General features: G+C 36.1%; 1 protein-coding gene across 1 annotated transcript in view; it reads left to right on the forward strand.

The window, feature by feature from the left end:
* The window catches only part of NLK (nemo like kinase), a 158,359-nt gene that overhangs the window by 96,848 nt on the left and 45,061 nt on the right, over positions 1-16,450 (forward strand). The window contains exon 3 of the mRNA XM_026517691.4: positions 3,999-4,054. Coding sequence (XP_026373476.1) covers positions 3,999-4,054 — 56 coding nt within the window. The remainder of the gene's footprint in view (positions 1-3,998; positions 4,055-16,450) is intronic.

The raw sequence follows: 16,450 nt of genomic DNA on the forward strand, positions 1-16,450 counted from the left end.
TTTACTTGACATTTTTCAAACTGTAAATTCTGTATCTAAACATCATATATCTTATAAAGAGCTTCTATAAATCAAGAACTTTTCCCCACGAGTAAAAGACTTAGGAATTTGACAAAAGAGGATAACCAAATTGCTAATAACATATGACAAAGTGCTCAAAGTCATTAGTCATCAGAGAAAGGTAAATTAAAAGCATAATGAGATAATGATATACCCACCAGAATGGCTAAAATCAAAAAGACTGACAATACCTACTGTTGACGAGAATGCAAATCAACTAAAGTTCTTAACATTGCTGATGAGAGTGTAATTTTGTAAAACCACTTAGGAAAACTGGCAGTTTCTGCTAAAGCTAAATACATACCTACCCAGTGATCCAGCAGTTATACTCCTTGGTATACTCAAGACAAATCACATATCCACCAAAAGACACGTACAAGAGTGTTCATGGCTGCTTTATTCGTAATTCCAAGAAATTGGAAACAACCCAGATGTCTGCCAGCAGTACATTCACATAGTGGTATACTACACACCAATAAAAAGGACGAACCACTGATCCACACATCAACAGGGATGAATCTCTTAGGCATAACAGTAAAGGAAAAAAGTCATACACAAAAGACTTCATTCTTTATGATTCAGTTTGTGTAAAGTTCAAGGACGGGCAAAATGAGAATAGTGGTGACCTCTGAGCGGGGATGGGTTTTGACCAGAAAGGGACAAGGGGACCTTCTAGGGTGTTGAAATGCTTAACTTCTTGATCTAGATGTTAACCATGGAGTAAAAATTCATCATATTATATACTTTGTGTAAAAATTAATCAAATTATACACTTGGCATGCTTTATTTTACAACTCTATTAAAAACAATAGTAATTATACAGTCTACCTTTAAGAACTTAAAATCAGTTGGGGAGTAAGATTGGGGAAGGGGTAGCTCCTTTGCTAAACATGGGATTTAATTGGATTTTATGAACAGTTAAATTTCTAGTTTTTATGTTTAGGATTAAGATTATTTACAACAGTTGTTTTATTGGTAAAGGGCTGAGAAAAAGAAGCCAGTTTTGCATCGTGTAACCAATTTATAGTGAATCTTAACATCACAGAGGTTAAAATTCTAAGGAACAGCCACCATAATGGTCTTTTGTCCAGTTCTTAAAAGATTTGAGAAATGTGCTGAGACATTGTTTGGTAATGACCATTGTTTACCAGAAGTATTTTAGTTCATTTTTTTAAATTAGACAAGTCTGCTTGCTTTTTCTGTATTTGAGATCCCTTGAAGAGTTGGTGGTATTTTGGGATACTTTGACTCCTTACAAGTCAAAGTCTTTACAAGAGTCCATCATAAGGCTAATCTCACACACTCTATTCCCACAAATAATGGGGTTATAGAGGGACTCAGGCTATTTAAAATGGGAGTCGGGCATGAAGTCTGGAGTTTGAAACTGGTACTATTCCTTCTTACTTATTTACATCATTTCTGAGATTCCTGGATCATTTCTACTGATCTAAGCACTGTTTTTGCCCTCCTGGAAACACTGTGGAATGCCGTCCTCCGATAAACATTTTGAGATAAAATAACGGTAATATAAAACAACAGGCATTTAAAAAATTCCAAGCAAAGTTTAAAATATTATACCTTTGAAGCTAACAATCACAGCTAAATGCTTTAGTGCAAACGTCTGACCCTGTTTTATATGGCTTTTCTACAAAAAGCCTCATCAAATCTGGAATAAGAAAGCCTCATTCTTCTCCATCAAGGTTTAAAATGTATGGTTGTCACTTTCTCTAGATAACCTCTAATTATAGCAGATAGATTTGAAGTGTACAATAGCTTTTTCTAATGGACGCTGTCACTCATTGCATTCTGGTTTCCCCCAAGACAGGATGTATGTTGTTCAGATACAGAGTGGAGAGTCCGAAAGATGTCAAGTAAAACACTAATTTCTGTCTTCCTCAAACATCAAATATTCATGTTAAAAATTGTTCTATCGCATAATGAGAAATGAATTTGCGTGAATTTGTGACACTAGCTAATTATAGGTTTTTAAATTTATAGAAATGAAATAATTTATAGAAATGAAATAATTTATCTTTTATATGATAAAAAATATTTTTTAAGAAACTAAAAAATCTGTTATCTTTCCTTTATACCAAGATTCTAAGTATAAACATTTTAATTCAGAAAGGAAAGATCAAGGTTCTTTATAAAGCATCTCTAAACTGTTTTCAAACTTTTATGTGTAACTGATTTTAAAGTGAGTAAAGACTTTTTCATTACAGGAGGTTTTAGTTTAATTTAGAATTTTGAAGTGACAGATGTTTGGCTGAAAAAAAGTGAGCAAAGGTTCTTCCACCTGTAAATTGCAAGGGGAAAAGAAAAAGAGGAGAAATCTGTAGGTTAAAACTTAAAATACAAATCAACCATAATATGTAAATCTTATTTAGGTCCTGATTTAGACTAAAAAACTTTAAAAAAGAAAAGAAAATTGGAAATTTCAGAACTGGATATTTGATGATATTAAAAAACAAAATTTTTAGACTTAGTTATTATATTTTTTCAAAAGTTTTTCTCTTTGGGGAGCCTGGGTGGCTCAGTGGGTCAAGTGTCCGACTCTTGATCTCAGGGTTGTGAGTTCAAGCCCCACATAATTAATAAATAAATAGATAGATAGATAGATAAAAGTTTTCATCTTTTAGCGATACTTACTAATGTATGGCTGAAATAAGTCTGGTATTTGCTTCAGAATTATATACGGAGAGTGGGGATACGTATAGATGCAATAAGAGTGGCCATAGTAGATTACTAAGACTGGGTATTAATTACATGAGCATTCTTGATACTCTTCTATCCATTTTTGTATGTTTGAAATTTTCCATAATAAAAAAATTTTTTTCTTAAATAAACTTAGCTAAAGATCGAAAATTTGAACTTGTACCACACAGTTTATTTCCTGTTAAATAACTTCTTTCATATTCTTTGACCCTCAGATTTCTCATTAGTTAGATAGGTTCAGATTCTTGAGTGTGATATCATAGATGGGACTTAAAAGAATAGCTGGACAGCTGGTAGGGGAAGTAGGCCTATTTGTTATGTTTCAAAGGCAGAAGTGACTTTGTTAGTATGCTACTTTTATAAAGGACTTGAATTTCAGATGCCTTAAAGTCTTCTTTCCACCCTGGTGACTTCTTTTTTTGTACTTGGAATAAAATCCAAAATGCTTAACAAAATTTAAAGAGATTTTATGTGCTATATCCCCTGCCTTCCTCTTCTATTTTATCCCAGTCTGTTTTCCTCCCACCCTCTATGTTCCATAAGCACTGGCATTTCTGTTTCTAGAATTTGCCTGGTTCCTTCTTGCTTCAGTGCCTTTACAGTATCTACTCATTGCCTGACCAACCCTATTCAGCCTTCAACTCTTAGTGTTACTTCAGGGAAACTTTTTGTCCCCATTCCTCTTGACTTTTTCCCTTCAAATAATATACGTCATAATTATATAGGTGTGTAACTGCTTGTTTGTTTAATGCCTTCCTCTCTACTAGTCATGAGAGCAGGATGGTACCACTTTTTTTTATCAGTATAACTAGAGAGCCTACCACAGTGCCTGCCAGGTAGAATGTAGTTGGTAAACACTTTTTAAACAGGACTAGAGGAATGAATGGTAGGTGTGTCTCCTCATGCTCTTAGAGCAACACTGATTTAAAAATAGGGTGTTTCAACACACTTTGCATGCAGCTGTCTGGTAGCATGTAGTAGAACCCAGTTGCCCCTCTCATTTTAGTTTGGATAGGATTGTCTTTACATAGTAATTTTACAAACCCATCTTACTGTTTAGGACTGTTTCTTGACTGATAAATTTAGTTAATCTCAGTGAGCAATTGTAATAACTAAGCCTTAAGTCATTAAAGCGTTAATAGTATTTACTTGCATTTATGTCATATTTTGCTTCCTTTTTAAGTTCTCTAAATTTGACTTTTTTTTTTTTTTCCTTTTCTCAGGTACTCTCTGCCCTTGACATACTCCAACCTCCACACATTGACTATTTTGAAGAAATGTATCCTAACCAGGGAATGTGAAAGAAGGGGACAATATTTTATTAATTTATTCTTCTAGCACCTTTTGGGGTTCATGCTTTAAGGTGTATAAAATCTCATCCTTGCAGAGGTGATTGAGTACCTGGAACCAGGTAATTTTGAAATCCCGAGTATCTGACCGAGAGCAATATTATCAATATGTCCTGAATTATGATACCATAAAACAGGACTTTGGAGCACATATTTTACTTAATCTCCACACAGCCTTATGAGATAGGTTATTACCATCCCCATTTTGCAGATGAAACCAGTGAGGCAGCTATGTTGTATGGAACTTAAGAAGGTACTCTTGTTGCTATACAACAACTGCCTCTCAGTTAAGAGGCTACTACTGCCCCTTTTTTCTACCACTTGGGGTAAGGTGAAAATTAAAGAGATAATGTAAGTCAAATCCCAAGTTCTTTGGAATAATGGTGATGGGGATTGTGCTGGTAATAGTCATTACTTACATAAGTTTTTATCAGATGTCAGGCACAGTTCTAAGTTATTTACACATGAGTTTATTTAATCCCTATAACAACCATCTGGGAAATATAGTGTGATTGATTGTTCCCATTTTACAGAAGAGTAAATTGAGGCACAAAAGATAATAAAAACTTGACCAAGATCACAGAGCTAGTAAGTATTGAGACTGAGGTTCATTTCCAGACGGCCTGACTCTGTGGTCTTTATTTCAACTCCTACATGATTCTCTCAGGATAGAAGCTTTAACATTATATTACTACTGTTAATATGTAAAAATAGTGTGTTAGGTATCATGGATAATAATAAACTGTAAAATAATGCCTAGTATTAGCTCCTGGAACTGTGCATGAAAGTAAAAAAATTGGGACATAGGTTAGCCCTAGGCAAAGCATCACCATTGACCATTCTGCATTTAACGGGGTCAAACTTTAAGATAAGGAGTCCTAAATCATTGAATTCATGAGCTCGTGACAGTATAGTTTATTCACTCTAGGCTTTTTATTAACACTAGGCCTATGACTTGGAATGGAAACCAATATGAAAGCAAGATAGTTTTTCAGACTTAGCAGTGAGATAAAAATCTCATTCTTACACAGGTGGTAGGTAATTCTATACTAGAAAATTATCTTTGATAATTTCTTTAGTAACTGGGAACAATTAAGAGCTTCCCTGAGAGAAGGAGAATGGCTAAGCTGACTGGGGAATTGGGAAACGTTATAAGGTGATAGAATTGTCACTGATCAACACTGCTGGGATGTTGTGATCTGATAAACCTAAAGCTCTTGAATGCTGTAATCCTCAGTGATATTTTAACCCACGAATCTTTTATGGAACTAATAAAGGCTTAACTCAGTGGACTTGGGGTGCTCCAACCTTGCCCTTTCCAGAGAAAGGACTGGGTCTTGACCAGCTTCTGGCTGGCAAGAGAGTCTTTGTTACCTGTGATCTTGGGCCTGGTCAGATGGTTCTTGACATATGCTTTTTTAAAAAGCACAGAATTACCCTAAGGATAGAAAAATTGAGAAAGTTCTTTTCTCCTCAACTATAGATCAAAAGTAACAACCGAGGAGAAAGCATTGATGATTCCATTTCATAGACTTCCTGAAAATTACCCAGGTTCTCACTGAAGAAGGGAAGTCGTGGGAGTGGGGACATACTTGTATCATTCATCAGAAGTAACTTCCTACACCTGGCCAGGAGTCACCTTTATCCTTTTAGTTGACTGGAAACAAACCTACATATTAGAAGGCATTCCTATGAATGTGTAATGCTATTTCTACCTGTTTGGAAATGACGTTGCTGACAACAAACCTTGAAATTAGAAGAAGTCTTTATTAAATAAGAATTTTATTTTATTATAGGTTGTGCCAGGGGTCCCCAAGATTACCCTCAGGTTCCATGATTTGCTGAAAGAACTCACAGGATCCAGGAAAGGTGTTCTACCATGGCTACAGTTTATTACAGCAAAATGATACAGATTGAATCAGCAAAGAAAAACGGTGCATAAGGCAGAGTCCAGGAGAAACCTGGTACAAAGTTCCACTTGGCCTCCCATAGAATTGCACAGATCTTGCTTAATTTTCCCAGCAACAATGTATGACAACACAGATGAATGTTGTCAACCAGGGAGGCTCACTTGAGCCCTAGTGTCCAGGGTTTTTATTGGAGGTCAGTCAGGTAAGCATAGAGCACCCACAGGGCTGACCTTAGGTACTCAGTTTCCAGCTCTCCTCTTTTCCCACCCAGGGGTTAAACTAATACAGCTGGCCCAAGGCCCCAGGCAAACAAAAACAGGTGTCACCATAAATCATACTGTTAGCATAAACTGTAGGATGTGACCAAAGACCCAGGTATACTAAGACTGTCTCCTGAGGCAGGACATTGCAAGGGTTCAAAGGTTATTTCCCAGGCATTGATCCTGAGCCAGTCCTAAAGACTTTTGGAATGTGTAGGGTTTGGGTAGCCTAGAGCTCCTGAGTTAACCCTTTATTGCACCTAGGCCATCTGTGAGGAAAGAATGTTTTCAAGTAAGATAATTAATTGGTGAATATGGGTATATTTAATAACTGCAAGATATATTTAGATTCTCTTCACTGAATACTTAGCTAATTTATAATATTTTCTGTCTTATAGCTCAAGCATGAATTGTTTATATCAGGCATTAATTTTGTATACTTGGGTTTGTCATCCCTTTAAAAACTTTGTGTGCTTCTATAAGCTAGGACTTCTCGATCACTTATTGTTAGTGACCAGAACTGGAATCTGGGAGAGCCTTGATTGATTATTATTTCAAATACTTGCAGAGCAGAGGGAAAGTTAGTATAGTTATGGTTTAAAACCGTGAGTGGCATAGATAGTATAGTACCTGTGGTGGCTGATTTCAGCCCATTTCATTAGTTAGCATAACGTTTCTGTGAAATTCCTCTCCCCAAAACTGATCATGAATGTTTAATTAAAAGTCTTTGCCATAAAATATTTATGGAACCATCTGGTACACCATTTACTTAAATCCTTTCCTTTTTTATTTAAGTTTTTTACCTTCGGGTTAAAAAATTGACACCTGTTGTAATTAGTTTGCTACAGAAGAGTCTTTCAAACCTAAACCTCAATTATTCTTGTTTTCTCTTGTATAATTTTTAACTATATATAGAATCATGCACAGTAAAAAGGTGTTTTCCACTAGTGGTGCTATTTGGAAAACACTGAATCCTTCAAACATAAAAAGAAATTGTTCCTGTGGCTGCCCCAGGACTATAAAGACTTTTTGTAGGAAGTCATGATTTAGCTTGGAGAACAGGATACTAGAAATTTGTGTTTTAGGACAGCTATTAAATGGAAAAATAAGAAATGCCTTAGTTACATATAAGCTCTGCCTTTGGTGATTCTTTTAATATCCTAAATAGGAAGTTTTCTGTGTCCTGTACTTTTTAATACAAATAAATCTGTTGTAGCCAAAGCAAAAAAAAATTTCCATTTCCTGCTATAAAATAAGAAAACTTACTACCAAAACACAAAAATATTAAAGATTAATAATATTTCAAGTTAGTACTTGATTTCAATTTAATGTATTATTCATCTGCGTCAGCAGCTCCCTCTGTAGTATCTCAAAAACATGGCATACATGTTACACATGGTTTTAGACAGTGGCTTTTTTTTTTTTTTTAAATTGGAGGATTGTTGTGTCTTTGCAGATTTTAGAATGGATAATATTTTGAGTTTTAAATGTATGATCATGGAATTGTGCTTTGAAGAAACTTTTGAGGTCTGTTTGAGGCTCTGTCATTTTAGGTAAGTTCTAAGCATGTTGCTATTGGATCTAATGGATGTTCTAATATTTAGTTAGTTGATAAAGGAATCAGTTCACAGAGTCAAAAATATATATTTATCATATTATTTAATTAGTTAAAGGAAAGAAAGAATCTTAAGTAACCTTCCATTATACATACAGTACCACATCATTGCAGTTTTTTCTAAGATTGAAAAATTGTGCTGTTATATTGCATATGTAACTGTTAGTACAGAAACATTTTAAGATCCCTTTACACTGATTTAATAGTTAATATCATTTTAGAAAATCTGAGGTCTATGAACGTTTTGATGTAATCAGATGTACAATAAGAGTATAAGCATATAGTATCGTGCAGTTAATCATACATTTTTCCCTGAGATAAAATGATTGCATCGGTGCCCACCATCGGTGGCTTGAGTTTTCAAAGACCGTGAATCTTTAGATAGCTCCTTAAGCAACTTTTAAAAAGACAATATCTAGATTATACCTGTTTACAAATCTACCTACAGGGTGCAACAGATTTAGTAGGAGTCCAGTATGAAAGGAGCAATAAATTCTACCCTGTTCTCTGTATCTTGTAGCTTTTCTCTTTTCATATTTTTAAAATCTAATGTATCAACCTGGAAAATATATTCCTTAATAAATTAAGAAAAATTATTTTTTAACTGAACTTTTAGCTGTTAAAGGATTACATTATTCATTTTGCACTTTTAGTTTCTGCTTGAAAAACTATATGAAAATACTTTGGCACGTAGTTACTTTGAGCCTACTGAGATTTAACCCTAGAGAAACCAGTTGTAATTATTTGATTGAAAATCATTATTTATCATGCTTTAGTCAGGATTCTGAATTCTGTACATAAACATGCCTTTTCCCAGAAAGTACTGGATGCCTGCTGGATTGAAAATAAAAATTTGGCCTGCCTTAGGAAAAGTTTACTTTTAATTTGAAACATAATGAAACATGATCTTAGTGTTTTATGGAGAAGAATGTGGGTAGTACGGATTTTCTGTACTAGAAGCAATTACAGCCTAAAACCAGTGGAAGTGAGAAGTCTAATGGATGACTGTGTGTCCCGGTTTGTCAGGACTCCTGGATTTTACGTAATGTCCTGTATAATTATTAATACGTTCCTACTTTTACTTTTAGAAGTGTCCCTATTTGGATGATAGGTTTGGCTTGTGCAGGCATTGTTTAAACGGGAATCTCTTGTCATAAAGGCAGCAAGGGAACTTCCATCCCCATTTTGACCAGTTAGAGTCCTTGGTGAGCAGTAATGTAGTTTTGGGCTCCTCAGATAGTATTTGTATAGTATATTTTATAGCAACATTTTGTAATTTAAAGAATACACAATACGTGATTCCTTGGTGCTCTGAAACAGCTCTGTACGGATGCCTGTGTGGCTCAGTCAGTTAAACATCTGCCTTTAGCTCGAGTCATGATCCCAGGGTTCTGGGATCGAGTTCCACTCAGTGGGGAGCCTGCTTCTCCCTCTGCCTGCCTCTCTCTCTCTCTCTCTCTCCCTCTCCCTCCCTCTCCCTCCCCCGCCTCCCAACAAATGAATAAATGAAATCTTACAAGAAAGAAAGAAAGAAAGAAAGAAAGAAAGAAAGAAAGAAAGAAAGAAAGAAAGAAAGAAAGGGAAAGAAAGAAAGAAAGAAAGAAAGAGCTCTATAACCCTCAGGGAATCTTAGGAGTCCGTGAATTGCTAAGAACAAACAAAATGAAATATGCATATACATATGTAAGTGCACTCTTACTCTCTATCAGACAGTGCCAGCAAGGACCATAAATCTACATCCTAGGAGCTTTGAAGATTCCCTTATTGTTAGAATTTCCTCTTCATTTATTCTGAAAACATAAGCGTCAACTATGTGCCTAGATCAGGAAATTCTTTTTCTTTTGCTCACTGTTGTATTCCCAGCTCTTAGAACAGTGCCTAACATATAGTAGGTGCTACGTAAATGTTTGCTAAATGAATGTATAAGATAGTCTCTGCCCTCCAGGTTTGTAATCTAGTGGGAGATACAGTCCTATAAATAATAATTACAGGTTGGGAATCATAGCAATATAAAAGAATCAGCATATTGTGAAAGCATTGGGGTCTAATTTTCACTCATTCCCATTTTAGTGTCCAAGCTGGATTACTTGAAAAGCATTTGATGATTTGAAACAAAAACAAAAACTATTGCTTACCCACTGTCTACCAATTCTGGCTCCTTACCCCTGAAGCCTAAGGCAGAAACAGAGAGAAAGGCAAGACAATGGAAAAGTTAGCAGAACAATCAAGCTGAATTCCTGACTTTAATTGCCACTTAGTCAGTATCTAGTCTGCCTTATTTATTCATTCAGCCAAACATTTAGCACTACTTTGTACATAACATTATACTAATCTCTGTGGAAGGTACAAAAACAAATTGTTCATTTGTTTTTTGTTTTTTTCCGTTTAATGTACCAGGCACTGTTCTGAATACCTCTTATCTCCATTCTACAGATGAAAAAACTATTATCTCAGAGAGGTAAATAACTCATCCAAGTTCATTTGGAAATGACAGAGCTGGGATTTGAACCCATGTTGACTGGTCCAGTGGGCCAGGAGTGCTCTTAACTCCCTGCTGCCTCTTCGTGCTTTTCTTTAAAAATTAAAAAAAAAAAAAAAATAGTCTGTGGAGTGAGATAAGATGTAAAGAAGTAACCGTCATATATGTATGGTAGGAAGTGCCAAAAGAATGTGGGCAGGTGGTGTGGAACTTTAAAAGAAGGAGAGATTGCTTCAGGCAGAAAAAAAACAGTAAGACTTGGTGAAGAAAATGACATTTCATCTGAGTGTTGAAAGATGAGGAGGATTTGGACAGGTAGCCTTGAAGAGGATGGATATTCCAGATGGAGAGACCAAATATCAGGAGCATCTTTTAGGGAATGGCAGATCATCCAGTTGGCTAGAGTTCAGCATGCATGGATAATGAGAAATTAAGCTACTTGGGGCAAATCATGGAAGGCCTTGAATGTTAAACTAAGAAAATTCATCTTTATTCAGTAGGCATGTGAAGGCACAATGAAAGATTTTTGTGATGAGGAATGACAGAATCAGAAGTGTCCTTTATAAACTTAACAAAGAGTTTCTGTTTGGGCTGATGAGAAAGTTCTAGAATTAGTGGTGATAGTTGCACATTGTGAATGTACATAATGCCACTAAACGTACATGTAAAAATGGTTAAAATGGTAAATTCTATGTTATGTGTAGAGGCCACTTTTAAACAACAGGCTTGAGCAATGGAAATTTGATCAAGGTCAAAGGGCCCACAGCGACCACCTGGCTGAATACAGACAGGCCCATCAGGCAACCCACCTCAAAATATCCACTGGCCCTAACTGACCAGTGGGCTACTTACAACCAGGCACAATTACCAAAAAAGGGAAAATTCCATGCGTCCCCATACCTCCTCACCTTCCCACTTTAAATAGAGCCCCCACTCACTGCCTCTTTGCAGACAGTCTCTTGTTTGCTGTCCTGCCCTGCCACTACCTTGCAGTGTATTCAATAAACGTCTATCTCCCTTGTTGTGCCTTGGGTGAATCTTTTCATTGCCCGCGCCACCGGCTTCCAACCGATCATTGTCCCACATTTGGGGGCCCGCATCTGATGGAGAGGGACACCACATTATGTATATTTTACCACAATTAAAAAAAGAAAAGCCCTTAAAAAGACCCAGCTGTTAGGGCTTAGAGGCAGCTACTGTTTTGCAGACCAAGAAAGTTGAGCAGAAGGATTCGTGGCAATTGATTGGGACCTCTTTAGCCATGTACTCAACAGCCTGGGCTTTGATGTTGATGGCTGGCTGGGTATTCACAGAGGCAGGACAAGGAAATGAAAAAATTGGGGAGGGGGCTCCCTAGACCATCACAGAATGGCTGACCACATTGATAGAGAAGCAGTTAACATCAGAAGAGGACTTGGTGTACTCTGAGAAAGGAGAGGCAAGATCCAAAGATAAATGTTGGGGTGATAGCAAGCAGCAAGTTTAGCAGGAGTAGTAGTCGTGGTTAGAGTACAGAGATTGTGTTCAAAGAAAGGAATTTGTAGTTAGAACACATCATTTCGAGATAGAAAGTAGAGCCATGGTTTAAGGCAGATCACGTAGAATAATAACAAAAGTCCTTAGAGTTCAGACAGCTGAGAAATTGAGGGATAGAGAGTCTGTACCCTGGTTGCACATTAAAATCACCTAAGGAGCTTTTTAAAGAAATACAGATGCTCAAACCCTACATTCTGATTTCATTGGTTTGAGTTTGGTCCTAGGTATCAATAAGTCTTTTTGAAAAGTTCTCCCCAGTGATCTGTATGTGCCATCAGGGGTGGGATCCACAAGGCTAAAGCTGCCAGAATAATTATCAGCATAAATGTTGAAGTTACCAGTGAACACCTAAGGGACTTCAAATAGCAAAAGTAGAACCAGCTGTTTGTGTCGTCTAGCTAAGATCTGGATTGTTGTAAAGGCTGCTAGAAAAGACAAGCGTAAGAGACTATGGAATTAGTTTCTGCTGTGTGTGTGTGTTGTTTTTCTTTCTTTCTTTTTTTTTTTTTTCTTTAAAGGAGAGGTCTTTGAGCATTAGCAGTGGGACCAACCATAGCCTGGAAAAAAGGAGGGGAGTTGGAAGCAGCTTACTCCGTCTCCACTCGTTAGCTCTTTACATGGAGACTGCTCCTCAGAATCCTGTCGATGCTCTTCGTGTATTCATCATAAATGCCTCTTGATGACCAAATTAACTGTAATTGATCTACCTATCTTTAAAAGCTTGAAGATGTAATTCATCTGCTGTTTAAGCTTTAAGAAAGTTAGAATATATTCTGTTTTAGGCAAGAAGTTCCAAAAGTTCCAACTTTATTTTCATTCTGACACAACAGTGGGAAAGATTTAAAATGAAGTATCAGAAGTTTAAGGCTATGTGTGTCTTTGACTTGGAGCCTTGAGCTAATCACCCAGAATCTCTGCTTCACTCGTTCTTTGACTTTTTTAAACATGATTAAAAGAGATAATTGCTTTATGTCCAATTCTATTCATTTAGCTGATTTTCCAGAGTGAGCGTGAGCTAGGAATCAAGAATGTGCTATTCCCTTAGGTAATTTCAGCTCTCATAGGCTTCCCTAGCGAGAGAATTTCACCAAACTGAGTATGATGCTGTTGAGAGAGGTAGTTTTATATAGTATAACGCCTTCACAAGAGCCAGCTGTTTCCTATGGGGATCAGTCAAAGAAAACGGCACTCTGCTTCAATGCCAGAGAACACAGTGCTGTTGAATTTAACGCGAATTTGACGTATTTGTCTCCAACATGGTATCTTCCCAGATGACTTTTTGTGATACTCAGTGTTCATTTTATGCCTAACTTTAGAACTTTACCCTCAGGACAGAGGTACTAGCAGGTAGTATGAAGTATAATGGCCATCGTTGTTATCCTTAAGGGGTTCATGGTTCAATTGGGGATGATGGATGATTTTCAAATAATTATAATACTAGAGTAATCAGTTTAACAGTAGAGATAGTAACCAAATTTTCTTAAGCAGAAAAAACTGCTCTGCCCTTCTCTCCTTCTCAAAAAAGAGTTTGGAAGACTTATCTAGTACTTAAAGTTTTCATAGAATAAAATATTTTCTCCAGTGCTTCCTTGCAGAAGCCATACAAGATCAGTGATCTATTAGGATAAATTATATTTTCAGTATTTCCAGTTGTATTTTCATTTTCCCACAAAGTTTTAGGCAGTATCTGATTTCGTGTTCGTGGGTCCATGTAACTTTCTGCACAGCTATGCTAATTAAGTGATGTGGAACCGTGCTAATAGGTGGCACATCTAAGAGTATATTAGATCATTTATTACATAAATGTTAGAAAGTGGGCACTCTGAACAAATGAAAAAGGCAGATCTTATATCTCTTTCTTACATCTTTTTAAAGATATAATTGACATATAGCAAACCTTCTATCTCGACAGAGACAGACCCGTTTAAATGGATCACTATTTTATTTCATCTCTTCTTACTGCCGTAAAAAGTACTCAGACTTCTCTGATATACCTCTCCTAGATTCTTATAGATTTTTGTTCTCTGTATATTTTGAATCCTCCATGCTCCTTCATAACTGGTTCCTTTTAATAACTTTGTCTTTTAAAATCCTTAACCAAAAATGAATAAAATCCTTAACCAAAAATGAATTTCACTGGTGATGGGTGTCACTGTGTAGGTAAGGGGAGCATCCGTAGCTTGTCATACTGAGAGGCTTGTCTTTCCTTCAGAATACTGTTTGCGGTTGTTTATACCACTGATAGCAATCTGCTCTCGGGGTTTTAATGACATCATTCTTGCAGCTTTACAATATAGATCAGACTGGAGTAAATTGCTATCAGATTCTGTTGGGCAGAAGGATATGTGAAACCAGATTGTCTGGACACAGAAGTAAGTTTTTTAGACCCGTTAAGAAAGATTGGTGGGTCTAATTTGAAGGCTCATTGTCCTTAGAGAAAGTATTAAGATTTGTTGTAATGGCAGTAAGAAGCATTTTATATGACTGATACATGCATTTATCCTCTGAATGGATTAAGAGGTTATTGAAGAATTTGCCCTTTCTCTTCATGAATTAAAAAAACTGGAGAAGTAAAACGTTTCTAATCTAGGTGAAGGCTCTTCTTTCAAGTATCTTTTTTAATATTCAGAAAAAATAGTGACTATTCCAATCATTTCTTTTGGCGTCTGTTTCTTGGCTCTTAGTTTCTCTTTTTTTGTGTATGTGCATTTGCTTTGGAGGGTTATGATGGTGGGAAATTAGTAATCACCAAGCTCTACCATCTCCATTTGACACACATAGAACTTGCCTTTGCCTTCTGGACACTTTGGAAAGAAGAGAGCTGAGGTGGAAAGAGAGCTGAGGTTTGAAGTAACCTCTTTTTCTCTAGGATGTTCTTTCTGTTTTATTGCATGGTGTTTTTGGCCTTAGTGACAAGGACTCAGCCAACAGAACTTTCTGGACTAACAGAAAGTCATTCTACATTCATGTAGAATGAAGTATGTAGTACATATCTTTCCAGTGATTTTCCCTTTTTTTCTGGTGATAGAATTGATTTTTTAAATTATTTTTAAATTGCAAATTAAAGGTAGTTTTAATTTTTAAATTTTTGACATTCTATATACAACAGATTAATTACCTTAAAAATAAGAATTTGCCATTGCCTGGGAAAGAGATTGTTGTATTCAAACATTTTAACAACGTGACCTTTTATTCCATTGATTTCTATAGAAAAGCACAGGCATGCTTCAGAAAAGGTCAGTGATTCTAATTGAAGCACACACTGATTTTTTTTTTTCTGGTTGCAAAGGCGCCCATGCTTTTTGTTGCAAAGAAGATGATGAGATTTAGGGCTGGCCATTTGTTACAAGAGAAAGCAATTCTCTCTGTGATGCATTGCTGTTTTTCTATCACATGAGAAGCATTGTTTGAAATCAAGAATATCCATAAACCAGATTTTCATTATCCGTGCTATTTAATGCCCTCATTTTTATTTCAGAGGCAGTTACATATCTGAGATGTAGGTTGAAATTTCCCTCCTCTATAGACCTGATTTTGGGGGGAAAAATGTGAGTCTATTAAAAGTCTCACATATTTATGGTTGTGAGATTTTCTTCTTTCAAATAGGAATGGCAAGATTTCAGGATTAATGCTTAATGTGGGTTTAAGCATGTTTTCACTGTCATTCTTGGACTTTTCATAAAAGAATTCATGGCCGGAGGAGCCAGACATGACAATCTGCATATTAAAATTTATTAAACCACAAATTCAGTGTGTCCTTTTGAAAAAAATCACCTGACTCATATTTGTTCCAACATGTATCACACAAAGATGAAGACTCTTAAAAAAGGGGGGGGGGATTGTAGAACCTTGACCAATATGACACCTACTTGATAAATATTTAATACTGCAAGATTTCTTTTTGGTCTGGCTTAGTGTTGGTTTTTGTCCAATATGCAATGGAAGAAAGAATGATCCAATTTTCATTATCTGAAGTCAGTAAAGACTGTTTAGGGATTAAAATTGTGTTTTCAAAGCTCTCTGTTCATATTCATTCTGTAGGAAATAATTTGATACAACAAATTCTCCATTTTCTTCTTCCAGTCCAGCTAAACCAGTTAAATACCCTTATTTTGCTGAGAGCTTTTAACATGTCGTTAACAATTTTTCATACAAAATCAGTTGCTCATTGCACATAAAACATTAAATGTTTTCTCAGACTTCATCTCGCTTGAGCAGGCAGGTCAGGCCACTGTAGTTGAAGGTGAGAGTTTTTGAACCTGATAGTTAGTCTTTTACATAAGAACATATCACAGATTTTCACATTTATATGCAATTTGAGCTGTCCAGGATGATTAGCTCTCTATTATTAAAGTGTTCGTTTAGCAGTGCTTTTTTATGACATATTTGCACAACACCTTATCATTAGTAAACATTTATTCCTAAGCTTATAAATTCCCCCAGTATGTATTGATAGTAAAAGCTGTGTAATGAATCGGTTTTATTCTTTCTCTTTTGTCTGAGAGGTGGGAATGATCTAAGTCAGA

This window comes from Ursus arctos, unplaced genomic scaffold (genome assembly GCF_023065955.2).
Source record: "Ursus arctos isolate Adak ecotype North America unplaced genomic scaffold, UrsArc2.0 scaffold_24, whole genome shotgun sequence".
Classification (NCBI taxonomy): domain Eukaryota; kingdom Metazoa; phylum Chordata; class Mammalia; order Carnivora; family Ursidae; genus Ursus; species Ursus arctos.